Consider the following 15,021-nt stretch of genomic DNA (forward strand, 5'->3'; position numbering starts at 1 on the left):
GTCATCCTTAGTAACAAACAGAAAATAGATCTTTTGACATTAATTTAGAAATCTTCATGCCTTCATGCCTCTTCAATGCGTAAAAATGTCTTTTTAGAACAACAGCTTATTAATATCGGTAAAACAATAAAAAACGTTATTAACGTCACGGTATAAAAATACCAAGTCAATAACGGTCAAAAATAACTATATGAATTTAGGCATATTCATTGCGTAGAAATACTTGATTTTAAAACGACAGTTTGCTGTCAATGTTCAAGACATTCAGTAAACACCGAAAGTACTTTTTTTTAACTCGTAACGTTCACGTTTTGTTACATAACCCCTTTTTGAATTACCATAGGCAAACTGTCAGCAAAGTTTAAAAACTCTTAATTAATTAATAATGCAGTCCACCACTTCTCAGATAAAAAAAAATGGGAAATGATTCGTAACTTGCAGTCTCTTGGGCCTATTGATTTCTTTAATTTCACTTTAATAACGCTTCTTTTTAATTTTTCTAATTATTTTATCTCCCCCATGGAGTCTTCAATATTGATTATTTTTTCCCTTTTGAACCCTTTGAGGACAAGACATCTTCAAGAACTCATTTAAAGTTCCCCTTAGACCTATTGATTATCAAGGGAAAAAAGCAAAGTTTCTGCATTTGAAAAACTTGGAATTAACAAGCCATTACATAAATAGGCCTCGCAATTGGAATTTTTTTCCCACACTAAAAGGTCATAATAAAGACGAATTAGGAAGTAAGTATGAGCCCTTCCCAGTTTTAAAGATGATTGGTTATTTCTTCCAAATTTTCACAGGGAACTACACTGAAATGACAATTCAGGGAGAGAAAATTTTCCCCCTAGATGTTATGCCACCCCTAGAATTTGAAAAACACACTTTTTGGTACTATCATTGAAAAAAAAAAAATCGAAAAGCGAAATTGCTCCTCCCCTCTATATTTTGAAAAATACATTTTTTCTTCACGAAAAGAAATGAAGAAAATCCTTACCCTCCCTCCCATATTTTTGTGAATTGGGGCCCTGGAACTACAATAAGGCCAGTTTCATTCTTAGAAGAGAGGCTGGTCTTCTACAGAGTCTACATGGCCAATTATACAATGAAAAGAAAATTCTTTTATATAATGTTCTAGATTCTTTCTTTGGGAGCATGGGTCAAACAAGGCACCTTAGTGGTTACACCGTTTTGTGGGGCATTAGGAGAGTAACTAGAATCACAGTTTAAGGAAAATGGAGGCAGTAGCGGATCCGGGGGGGGGGGGGCACCCCCAAACATAGTCTAAAGTTGTGTAATTTACTTAATTAAGTTTGCATTAATCAAACTTGCTCCTAACGCAAGTTTATCGGATCAACCTATTTTGCGCCCCCCCTTACAATTACCTTTGAGTAAGAAAAACTACGATGCATGTATATTTGACTTAAATATTTAATATATAGAGGTGGGTAGGGGTTATTTATTTAATATAATGCATTCTGGGCGGTCTTCTTTCCATAATTTTCTGCTGTAGTTCCCATAATTTTGTTTTCTAAAGTATTATATTTTCATCAGATTTTGGTATATTTCATTGGGATTAACCTAACTTCGCTCCTAGAGTGTGTTCCGTATAATTAACCAGTACCGTAAATTTATAAAGTGAGTATAAGTGAATTATCATATGTAATTCTATTACTTGTATTAATTGTCTTATCAATGTATTAATTATGTTAATTGTTTCAAATAACAATTAATATTGAACGAATTCAAGCTATGATGTAAAGAAACAGGTCAATGTGATAATCTAGGTAAAAAAAAGAACTATCAACGCGGTCATGCTTGTTTTTTTTCCGGAAAATTTTGCTGTCTGCAATTCACTGAGAAGTAGGTATTCATATACTGAAATTGACTAAAGTTAGATTTATTCTTGAAACCTAAAATACTGGAAACAGCTAGTAAATTTTGACAGTACTGACATTATTAGTAAAAATTGACCTTGTTTGAAGACCTAATAAACTGGAAATGGCTAGTAGATTTATTATTGACATTCTTCTCTTTTAGCTCAACTCTTCGCCCATCTTATGTGCCAAAAATCGAATTTCTTTATTTTTAATAAATCCAAAGGTATCCAAACATTTTCAGGATCCTTACAATTCCTCTGAGAATCCCAAGGCCGTATCCAGGGGGGGGGGGGTTACCCGGTTTGAACCCCCCCCGAAATTTTTGACCGAGTCGAAAATTAGTAAAACCGTAGTAAAAATTAGTCGAAAATTAGTAAACCCCCCCCCGAACAAAAATCCTGGATCCGCTCTTGCAGAATCCCAATTCATAATTTTACAGAATCTGAAAATGTCTAAATGCTTTAAACTGGATTTTTGATTTATTCAAATGAAATAAATTCGAACTCTAATTATTTACACATACGATAGTATGCAAGAAGGGCGACGAATTATAAAATAACATTACGGTTCTAGTGCCTTTGAATATTATTAGAGGCATGCTAAATCGACAAACTCAACTTGTCTCAGTTTTGTCGTATCCAATAGGCTATAATTTACTCCTTGCGAAGGGACGTGTATAATTTATAAAATCCTGTTCCTCCCCACCCACAATGTCATAATATACAATACATTCAATATCTCATATCCAGGCAACCACACCCGTTTTTTCAGGGTGGGGGTGGGGTGGAGGTCAACAATAAAAATAACATTTGATAGTATGAGAAAGAAGCACCAAGAAATTCTCGAAAACTTAGAATATCAGGATGTACTAGCATTGAGCCTCCCCTCTGTGTATCCCTGATCGTATCAACCTAGTTGTATGAATATGCACCAAATCTATAACAAAATCACTATGTATGTGCCTGAAAATTTCCCTCCCTCTTTAATAAGGGTGTCACCAGCCAGAGTAAAAACCTTATCTCCAGAAAAGATGAAGCATCATGCAAGAAGACATTATTGTCAAACATTGAAAAATGTCAATTCTGTTAATTTAGTAATGATAAAATATATTTGCCGTGTTTTGAAAGCCTTTTGATTTTCAACTTTTCGTTTTCAATACATAACTGACGAATAACAGGAAGGCAGAGCTAAGGTGAATCCATGAACACCATAAGAGTGCTATTGCACAAAAATGTAGGACTTGGGCGAGGTTTTTCGATGAATAATTTGTGTGATAAACCCCCTACCGCTCAAGTCGTTCATTCATTGACGCATTATAGAACCGTTTTGTTTCGTTAGTTTCTTTCAGCTTAGCGTGAGACAAGACAAAGAGAAGTGACAGAATAGATGGAAAATATACAACTTGAGCTATATATTTGCACATTAGGGGGGGGGGGGGGGTCAAATTATTTGGATAGTGTGAAGTTAGAAAACAATTTTTACTACATATTGTTTAGAATAATTGTACCTAACACATTAGGCATGCAGACCCGCTATACTTTACCCCAGCCCAAGGGCGGATCCAGGTTTTTTTTTAGGGGTGGGGGGCGCAAAATAGGTTGATCCGATAAATTTGCGTTAGGAGCAAGTTTAATTAACGCAAGCTTACTTTAATTAAGTCAATTACATTACTTTAGACTACGTTAGGTGGGGTGGGGTACGCCCCCCTCGCCCCTCCCCTGGATCCACCACTACCCAAGCCTCCCCCTCCCTAACGTACAAATATACCGCCTAAATTTGTTTCTAAAGTATTATATTTTTTCTTACTTTGGTATATTTCATTAAAATTGAGCGTCAGAGAAACATATTAGAAGAATATTATGTAGGGGGTATATCATACAAGTACCCAAAAAAGTACCTTTCAATGCCTGGGGGAGGGAAATTCGAAATGTAGGGGGCAATTCCCCTTCTTCCCCTACCAGGAGCTTTGTTTTTTTTACCAAGTTCTAATAGGAATAATTCTTATTTTTCAATTTAGGGTTTTGGTATTCGGCAATTAACTCGGAAGTGTGAAATGTGAAAAACGACATTTAGACATTGAAGCGACAAAAATAATACGTTGTTCTGATTTCTAGAAAGCGAAGATATATATATGAAGCGGTTATTAGCATTGCGTTTTTTCGTCTGATATCACTTTTTCATCAGATTAAAATGCCACGGCTTTTCAATAATTTCAAAGCTGTGAGCATTTTAGCATAGACTGATTGGTTGAAACCTCTTCCAAGGGTTCTATGAAAGGTATCTCCCCTTTTTTACCCTTTATAGGGAAAAAGAATGGCCATCTGGAATTATTTACTTGAGTTTTATAGTCAAGTATTGGAATTTAGTGTTCTCATGCGATCGGGAAGAAATGGTAAATTTGTAAATTTTACCATCTAACTTGGAGTACCTCAATTTGACAAATTGCCTAAGTCTTTTTTCCAAAAAGGAACTACCGTATTTGCTTTATATCGGCAGGATCCATGATAATCTTTAAAATTAAAAGCCTTAAAAATGTAAAAATTGGATGTTCTTCCCATCGTAAAAACAAAAATAAAATCAAGGGTTGCCAAAAAAGAAAAAACCGTAAAGAAACAAATTCGCAATTTTCAGAACATAAAAATACAACAACCTTTTAGGTCACGGATAAAAATTCAAATCTTAGTGTCGAAAAAAACCCTATAAGCAATAAGCGAACGGACTATAAACCATAAAACGGGTTGTAAAAATGTTTTGGGTTCCGTGGCTTCCTATTTACATCTTACTGGTAAATAACAACAGAAGGATATTGTACCGTTTTTGGATAAAACTGTGGCATATTGGCCTGTTTTGGGATTTACTCTTGGCGAAGTTTCCAGATAGTCCTCAGCAAGGCCGTATCCAGGATTTTTTTTTCGAAGGGGATTTTACAAAAGGATTTTTTTTTGGGGGGGGGGGTCTAAACAAAAAAGCCTCAAAAACGCATAAAAATGTGTCTATATTCATTTTTGTTACATTTTTACGAGTCGGAAAACATTTCGGAGGGGGTTCAAACTCCCTAACCCCCCTCCTGGATACGGCTTTGGTCCTCAGAAATTACGAAACCAATCCAAATTTAGTGTATTCCTCTATTAGAAAGCACTATTGTGGTTTTAGATTTGAATTAGTTGTATTTCAGCTAATTAATTGTTATAATTAGTTAATTATTTTATTAACCATTGTTCCGAGTTACTAATTAATAAACTAATTTATTGTTATGGTAGATGAAGTTTCTAGGAAATCGTAACTGGATTGATCTTAAAAGGGAAAGGGGAGGATAAAGAGGTAGTTATCAAATAAGTATAAAGCTAATTTGGAAAGAAGCCAAGTGGCAAATTAGTTACTACTAACTACATGAAATCAGTCAAATTTAAGGATGTTTCTAAAATTGACTGTGGTTAAGCAGACTTTTTCAGCCAAGATTAGAAAATAGTTAGAAAATAGTCTAGAAACTAATCTAAGCAAGATTAGTAAACTAATAGATAAAAAAAAACGGAAAAGTAGCAATGGTATTTCATCTGGATTTTCTCATAGTCAAAACTAGTAAAAAAAAAAAAAAAAAAAAAAAAAAAAAAAAAAAACAGACAAAATAAAACGCAAAATAATTGAAAACCAAATTTATCTGATATACATGTCGTACGAAACCACGTATCATAATGAATAAGAACTGGAAATAAGAGAATAAGGTATCTAAGAATGACAATTGTTGATTTTGAACTTAATATGCTTCAGGGATACCGGTGCACCGGGGATAGCCCCCCTGCGTACATTCCTGATCTCTACTTCTGTAGTATCTGGGCTTGGGCGGGGTTATCATTATAGTACTAATCGGAACAGAGTAAAAATTCCATTTATATTAATTTAATTTTAGATTTTGTTTTTAAACCTAAACTAAATCTGAGTTTAATTCTGAATTTTGCACGGGCGTGTTGGACAAGAAAATTTAATAAATAAAGTGAGGAATCAGTAGATTTGCTTAAAATTAGAACAAGGCAGATATATTCCCTACCCCCAGGAATACATGGAGACTACTACCCCCCCCCCACCCGGAATCCTAAATTTTCACAAATTTGTGGGCACTCATTCAAATTACCAAATAAAATTTATTATTACGCCCCCTCTCCCGAAAATAAACACATGTGTACATGCCCGCCTACCCTCCCTGAATATAGCATCAAGCCAAAAAAATAATAATAATAATAATAAAAGAAAAATTACTACGAATAATAGTTCCATTGTATTCAAAAGGAATTATGGGATATTTTTCAGAAAATTCAGATTTACATCAGATCCTTAAAAAAAAAAAAATGCAATATGTTGGTACAACCCTTTTTTCTCCTATCCTAGGTGGTTTCAATGATATTTAAAGTACCTTTCTTTTTCTGAACACGTTATCTTCTTTCCTCGCCCATGGAAATAGTTTTAATTAAAGAGTTTTGCCGTCAAAATTGTTTTACCTTATGTTGACTAAAAAATTCCTTTTTTCAGTAAGAATGCGTATCAACAACAGTCAAAATGCCATAAAATTAATTTTGCCTTTTAAATTATTTTACTTTCCAGTAAAATTTACGTTGTGCAAGAAATACCGCGTTTTGAATTACCGAACATGTGTTGAATTACCGAAATTACCGTTGTATCGACTCAGATTTTTTTTCTATCTCTAAAAAGACTGTTTTAGATTACAGTTGAGGGCTATTTTGACAACCATTTTGAAAAAATTAAATAGCTTTTTATCCAGAACAGATAATTGAAGTAAAAATCATAAGTTGAACAAAAAATTAAGTATGAACAACTGGCTAATTTTTTTTTACTTTTAGCCAGAATAGCCATAATTAAAAAGACGAATATTTGAACTAGAAAATTCAACAAAAATTAGCCACAGAAATAATTTTCTTTTTTCATAGTTATTTTTTGAATAAATCTTTAGCCAGAAAAACCATAATTGCATTAAACCATTGGCTTAATTGCATTAAGCCATAATTGCAGAAACTTGAACTATTGAATTCAACATGAATCAGCGACGTGTTTATTTCTTAATTTAAATACAAATTTTTTATTTTATTTTTATTTTATTTTTCGTAAATAAAGGGGAAACAAAGCTACAACTACAATATGTCAAATTATGCCATTTTTGAGACGACAATAAGAAATTTTGATTTTAAAGCTCAATTTTTCAATTATTTCTGCACGTCACAAACTATTTCTTCACGCTATATCGTTCTAAAAAAAACTTTTGGGTACCCAGAGGACCAAAAAAGATGTGCAAAACGGACTGAACCAATCGATTCAATGCACAGAGCTAAAAACACCGGAATTTAAATTCAGTTTGATCAAAATGTCGCTTAACACCTTTCAAATTTCCGAAATGTCAATCCCTTGTGAAATCGTAACGACATGATATCAACGACAATACAATTTTTCATCTTGCACAAAAAAAGTAAAGAGCACTTTGAAATAAATATCAAAATAAAAAGACACTGGGGATAAACCGGGTTATAAATTAATAACTAGAAATTTGTTTATAAACCAAATCATGTTTAGAGGTTAAAACAATAGCGAGTAAATACATAAGTGAAACGGGTTTCGAAACTTAATTCTAGAATAAAACTTTCCTGAAAACAGGCTTGAGTTTGTACAATTACATACAGGGCAAATTGAATCTTATACGAAATTAAAAATATAAACAAACAATCTGAATATCTTTTAAATGTGAACGAAAAACACAGTTATTAGAGGAAACAATAAAAAGGCGAAACCAACGAAGCAAATATAGACCTAATGATTCTACAAAAAATAGTTGTATTTCACTTCTGTTTCACGGGCGTTTCATAGACAAACGAATACCCTTGTGTATAGTTTCACTACCAAACTTCAACGGATGCCCTTTGAATAATGTCAGAGAGGAAAAATATGGTGAAAAATATGAATTACGTGGCTCTGCCCGAAAGTGCCAATGGTAACTTAAAACATCACAAGGCTCCCACTTGCAAACTATCCAAAGCTTCGAAACTACTAAGATGTTAACTGATAAAAAAATATATAATAAATATATACAAAATATTTAAAAATAAATATAAATATATATACTTAGTTCATAGATTTATTTTTTAAATATAGCCTACGGTTTTTCCGAGACGCCATGCCTAGGATTGAAATCCCAAGATCTTGAGGAAAATGCCAAGGACTGAAAGCCCTGGTTCAGCCTCATTACCAAGCCTCCTCATTTTGTAAACTAAAACATGAGGAGGGTTCTTCTATCTGTTCCTTTAAAAGGTTTGTAACAATCGGCTTAAATGACATAATATGCTTTGATTGGCTTGAATCCCATAAACTTATGCGCGGTAAGCCGACTGGCTGCTCGGTAGTGTCTACTCCACTTGCCCAAGTTGCTATCATATCTAAACACGAATTTACCTATGGCTTTGGGCCACTATAAAGGTTACAAATGAAGAAGAGGGGCTATTACCCCCCCTCCCTATATTTGGGAAAATAGCTTTTTTGGTATTTCCATTTAAAGAATTTGAAAAGAACCAAATTACCTCCCGCCCCCCTAGATTTTGATAAATATATTTTTTTTTGTATCTTCAATTTTGAAAAATACCATTTTTTTGGTTTTTTCTCATCAATTGGCTCCACTGGACCACCAACGGCAACATCACGACTCGTAAAAAGTTCGTCTTCCCACTTAAAAAATAATTACTTTTTTCAAGTCGATTAATATGACGCGTTACTATGTCTATTAAATGGCAAATAAGGGCATTCGCTTCTTAATATGAGATTAGCGCCAATAAAAGTTTTATTATAAAATTAAATATTTAAAAATCCAAAAATATGTTCTAAAAACGTACATTTCAGGCAAACTCTGAGGGAATTATCCAGCACCCTACCCCATACCCTAAAGTATCCTTTAAACTAATTGCCTATTTGTAAATATGAAGGTCCGTGGGGAACGGTTGAGCCCTTTTTTATGCCTTTTTTTAAATGTTTGCTTGAACACTGTTAAATGTTCTTGCTTGAGACACTTCATATAATCCTATTTTCGCGAAGAATGCAATAATATCAGAACGCAAAATCAGATATACCAGAGAAACTTGATAACATTAGTTATTTTTAACATTAATTATTTTTTTAATACTCTTCTTTAAATTGTGGTAAATATAGACATTCTTTTTAGCATATTTTTCTTCTTTTTACATTAAACTTAAAATAACTTCTTCTTCTTGAGAGTTAACGTCAATTACAAATTAGACTTTTAGAAATCTACGAAACAAATACAGATTAAGAATTTTCGCCCGTTTCAACAGTACAAGAAATACAACAATTTTATTTTTAGAATCTCCATACAGAAATAATACAATACACAGCTCCAGAACTAGGCCTAGATTTACACCATGGTTTTAAAAGATGGACTATTGCACGTACATTTTGATCTAATTTTCAAATTTTACCTCACGTGTGCACTTAATCCATAAATTTTGATTCTTGCACAGGTCTTTCGGTCAAGGAGCCTACATTTAGTCATATTAGGTAGACTTAGAAAAATATATTCTAGTATGGACAAGAGCATCTCCGGAATTTTTGTTCGGGGGGGGGGTATAATTTTTGGGGGGAGGGGTTCACAATAAAAAACTACAAAACGCATCAACAATTTTGTGTATACACTTTGTTACTTTTTTACGAGTCGGACAATTTGCTGGGGGGAGTGGGCCAAATCCACTCACTCTCCCCCCATCATTGGATTCAGCCTTGAGTATGGATCGTGGAAGCAAGCGATGCAGAGCATACAAGGAGAATTATTTCTACTTTAATTATGGATGACCTTGGAAAGTAAGAAAGCTATAAAGCAAGAAAATTATTTCCTTTAAATTATTTAAATCTTGTTTCAAAGAGAAAATTATTTTTCTTATCATAAAATTATTTATAATAATCTTCAAAAGTGAGACTAAATATAAGTTTAAGCAGAAGAGTAAACTCCCCTCCCCCAAAATAATCTGGCTTGAGCCATGGTAAAGAATACCCTGTTAAAGATTACTTTCAGTAAAGAATTTCAATAAAATCTCTTGTTCTCAGGTATCGCCAGATGAGAGGCAAGAAATTTAAATTGTTTTTCAAATGACTTAACGGTCGGAAGCATGGAAGACAAATAAAACAGCATGTCACAAACAAGATCGAATTTAATTTTACTGACACGTGAGGGTGTTCTGGACAAAAACAAATTTGCGTCAGAATAATAAGACCCATTTACAAAGAGAACAAATGAAAATTGCAGCCTCCCTGTCAATCTTTTGAAAATTTTAAGGTTTGGGTCAAGGAAAAATTGCAATTTTGAAAAGTCAGAAATTTCTTTTATATAGGCCTGTCAAATGAAATTTGCCGGTAGGATCGTTATCTTGATTGAGGATAAATTCTGTAAAGGCATTATAGCTTTGCAAAAATCCGGTCATCGACATATTTGAATAACCACCAATTTCAATGCTACTCGTCAAGCGCAGTGTTGTCAGATTGGGCGCATTTACGCCATTTCGACTCTTATACAACGTATTGTCTACGCCGTTAAAGTTCATTCTAAATAAATACCTCTTATGTCTTTTGAGGTAGTGCCTGCACATAGAATCCAGCAAATTTTTCAAAGCAATTTTTTGCAAAAAAATCGCTAATTTGGCACATTTTTAATAAAAAAATAACAGTGCCTTTGGCACACTTTCGCTTCTATGGCTGCGCTATAATACCAGACAACTCTGGTTTGGAGGTTATCCGACCGAAAAAATACTAATTCAGATAGCAGGATTTCATATTATATTCAGTGAAGGAAGAAAGGGGAGGGTTTAAATCATTGAATTATGCCGAGCAGATATTTTACTCCTCTCAAAATTTTTATTAAATTGAAAAGCTAAAGTAAGGGGTCATTAGGTAAAGGGACATACGCAAAGGGGGCAGCTTCGGGGCTCAGGTCCTCCCAAGAATCCTTAACTTTAACCAAATTTTTGGACCTTCCTAATCAAACCACTAATGAACAACTTAGCCCCCCCCCCCCCTGGAAAAATCCTGCATACGTGTCTATTTACCATCAGAAGGAAACTTTCGAAATGTTAGAAATAATTTTTATATTTCAATCAAGTAAAGATTAGGGTATCCTAGCGACTAGAAAAAGGTTAAAAATGAATCGGCTAAATCATTGCCAAATGACTAAACCATTTCAGTAGTTCCTTTAAGCCATTTTAGTATTTCTTTTAGGTTCTTAAGATTAGGGTATACAAGCGATAAAAAAAGGGTTAAAAATGAATCGGCTAAATCATTGTCAAATGAGAAAACAAAACATTTCAGTAGTTCTTTTATGCCATTCCAAAATAATTGAAATACCAAACATCTTACTTCTCCGACCAAAAATACTATACTAGGAAAGAAACGCATTTTTCCAAAGATCAATACTTTGATTGAGGGGGAGATAGTACACACGCGAGGGGTTAAATACACCTTATATCGAGGTAGGAATGAACTATCACTCTGTTTTTAAAAATACCCGTAGTGGTAAACAAAAAGTCAAGCTAAGTCTCTATATATAGCTAAATTATCTTTGCTCGATGAATGAACCAAATTATAAAGATTACAATAAATATTCTTAGAGCAAGAGCCTTTCTTAAATTCTTCAATTGAAATTTTTCATCCGATAGTGCTCTAACTAAAATTTCAGGTTTCTTCTTTTACATATTAGCTCGATTTTGTCACGAAAAAGCAATATTCAGTTTGGCTCATTCAATTAGTTTATAAAAAAAAATTATTATAATTTCAAAAACAATATTATTATCAGAGTGTTATTCGCTAATTGTAAAACAAATAATATATATATATATATATATATATATATATATATATATATATATATATATATATATATATATATATATATATATATATATATATATATATATGTTGCACACCAAGTTGCAACGTTAAATAGAGCGAATACAATTTTGGCAAACGGCTTGTCATTTTGACTAAGATAAAAATAGCATATGTCAGAGCCTAGCTTAGCCTTCATGCCTTTATACAACACATCATGAATTCCCAAACAAAAGGGCTTATCTGCTAAATTATGACTGTGAACTTTTACAACAGGTTTGTTCCGAAAGTTTGGCCACAAACTAAAAAGTTTACAATGGACGAGATACGGTGACCCTTTAAGTTACCGTATCTAATTGATGCGGTGCCCTTCCGATTGGAGAAAAAATGACATGCCTAAAACATAATATTGAACATTCTTAAAATGATATCGATAAATAGTTCGTTCAATTTTCATCGTAAAATACGTGCGGTGAAGTAAAACAAATACAATGCCCTGAAAGGTCACCCATTCTCTACAATCAGATGCTCGTCACGGAGCGCCAATTGTTTTGCCATGCGTGGCACCATCACATTTTTTAGAAGTGGATGACCCCTGGGTTTGCTTATTATTAAGACGTCTCGAACAATGGATACACAATTTGAACTTATGAGGTTTGTTCAAGTTTCAGTCATGCATAGTCGAGTTTTCGTTTGGTTATTTAATAGTGAAAACTTTGGTCTCCTTTTGTTTGCTGATAGAATATAAAGCCCAGAAAACCTTTCATTTGACCGAAACCTTCTGCGACCCAAATAACAGACGTTTTGACCCATTATCCGAAACGTCATCAAAATGACCAAATGAATAACTAGACGTTACCACACCATTCTTCTTTAACAAGAGATAACGAATGGCGTTCTGAGTCAAAAGGGCTGTACGCTGATCGACGACTTGCCATACTAAGGTCCTCTGGTTCAGTTTGTTCAGGTATGAAGGATATATGTGGAGGTACCACATCCACAGCCATACTAACACCTAAAGGGCTATGGGTGGGTCGTACAACTCGCCTAGTTTCCTTTGGTTTTCTTTCCCTCTTTTTCTCCTGTAAAAAAATAGACAGTCAGTTATTTGTGAATTGTTACCAGTAATTAGAGAAATTGGTATGATAAACGCCCTACCGCTTAAGTTGTTCATTCATTGACGCATTATAGACCCCGTTTTTTAGTTAGTTGCTTTCAGCTTAGCGTGAGACTAGACAAAGAGAAGTGACAGAATAGATAAAAAATATATAATTTGGGCTATTTATTTGCATATTAGGAGGGGTTGGGGTACAGCATTTGGAAACAATTCATAGTTAAAAACATTTAAGTTAAAAAACAATTCTTATTTCAGATGATGCAGAATAATTTTACCTAACACATTAGACATGCACATGGGCGCACAGAAGGGGGGCAGGGGGTTTGGCAGCTGCCCCCCTAGAACTTCAATCTACACTAGATATGGCGTAAAAAGCAGATGGATGAAAAAGCAGCCGAAAAAGGTGGATGGCTAAAAAAGCGGGAATGACAGAAATACAAGTAAAACAAGAAGCAATTATCCATAACGTCTTGGAGAATCGGCTACCCCCCCCTAGACAAGAAGCTACGTACGCCCATGGACATGCAGACTCGCTATACTTTTACCCCCCCCCCTATTGTGCAAATATATAGCCCAAATTTGTTTCTAAAGTATTATACTTTTATCTTACTTTGGTATAGGATTGAGCGTCAGAGAAACATTAGAAGAATATTAGGTAGGGGCTATATCATACAAGCACCAATTAGAGAAAAAAAGACAATAAACATCTATACGGAGCTACAGGGGGTCGCCCCTTCCCCAAGATTGGCCCAAAGGGTGCCGTTAAAGGGAATAACGTCATAACCCGTTTTCTTTTTTTTTCTTTTTATCCTTCTTCTGAGGAAATGTTTTCTGAGTACTCCTTAGGGATTGGACCCGCGTGAACCTGTAACCGAGATTTATAATAAAATGAGGTTTTAGTTGCAAATCAGCTTATTTTTGTTACGCCAAACAATAGCGAATGTATAATAATGTGAAATACTCAGATTCAGGCATGAATGCAGGCTGACAGCTCGCGCCTTCAAGAAAATATGTCTAGATTTTTACAGCTTAAAAGTGTTTTATTTTATAAGTAAGTTTTTTTTACAATTTTTCGCAAAAATTCAAAAATATTCCCTTATGATTCTCGTATATTTTGAGGTTTTGTTGTCTTACACACTATCTTAAATAAATAAATATGTATTAATAAATAAATATGTAAAGATAACGATCTCGACCTACGTTAATTAATATATAATAAACTAATTAAATTATTTACATATTAAGTAATAGTTTATTAAACATAAAAATTATACTTAAACACTTATGGAAAACCGTATTTTCAGCTATCTAATTAAATTTCAACTCATTACTTTATCTGTATAAATGCTATTGTTTTCGAAGCATTCTTTTTTGGAGAAATTGAAATTAAATAACTGTGATTTTTTATTAAATAGTAATTAACAACATTTCAGATTAATTCAATTAAGAATAATTAAAACAAAAGAAATGACTAATAATTTAAGCTGAATTAGAATTAAATATCTAAGGATTTGGATTCAGATTCGAGCTAATTTTCTTCCAATTTATGGTAAGGTTGTAAGGAAAATGAGGGAAGGTCCAGAGGCCGGGTGTAGTTGCTTGAGATGTGTGGACAATGATTATGGGTTGGGCCATTTCCTCCTGCGATGTAAGCAGCTTTCTCATTTAAGGGGATCAATTATCCAGGATGGGGAAGATAGGCTGCTTCGTGAGTTAATGAGGTCTAGGACTCTCCGTTATATTGTGGCAGTAGGAAACTTCGTATTGATGGGAAGGATGTCAAATGGAGTGTAATTTTTCTTTAGTATTTGTCTGTTTTGTATATGGCTTTAAAACCTTTTAAATACAGATTATTATTATTATTAATGTTAAATTAAAGGATAATAAAAAATAATTCAATTAATAATATTTAGAATTTATATGATATTATTTATGTAAAGATATTAAGATATTATTTATATTACAAAAAATATTTATATTATTAAAAAATATTATTAATATTATTAAAAATATATTATAAAGATATTATTTAAATTAAAGATTATTATGTTTTCGCCAAAACATAATAATGGAGGAAGAGCTGGGAAAATAAGATCTGTTCACCATGATGGTGAACAGACAAAAGGATATTTTGTCTGTAAGGGGGGG

The 15,021-nt window shown here is 33.4% G+C and overlaps 1 protein-coding gene across 2 annotated transcripts in view; it reads right to left on the reverse strand.

Moving 5' to 3' along the window:
• Positions 1 to 11,913: 11,913 nt before the first annotated feature.
• LOC148941069 (uncharacterized) overlaps positions 11,914 to 15,021 on the reverse strand; it is a 74,317-nt gene continuing 71,209 nt past the window's right edge. For both annotated transcript variants that reach the window (XM_089104846.1, XM_089104845.1), the window contains exon 5: positions 11,914 to 12,838. In XM_089104846.1, the coding sequence (XP_088960972.1) occupies positions 12,605 to 12,838 (234 nt within the window). In that variant the 3' untranslated portion in view covers positions 11,914 to 12,604. The remainder of the gene's footprint in view (positions 12,839 to 15,021) is intronic.

Source organism: Artemia sp. Qi Xiang Cuo, chromosome 19 (genome assembly GCF_049724085.1).
Source record: "Artemia sp. Qi Xiang Cuo chromosome 19, ASM4972408v1, whole genome shotgun sequence".
NCBI lineage: Eukaryota > Metazoa > Arthropoda > Branchiopoda > Anostraca > Artemiidae > Artemia > Artemia sp. Qi Xiang Cuo.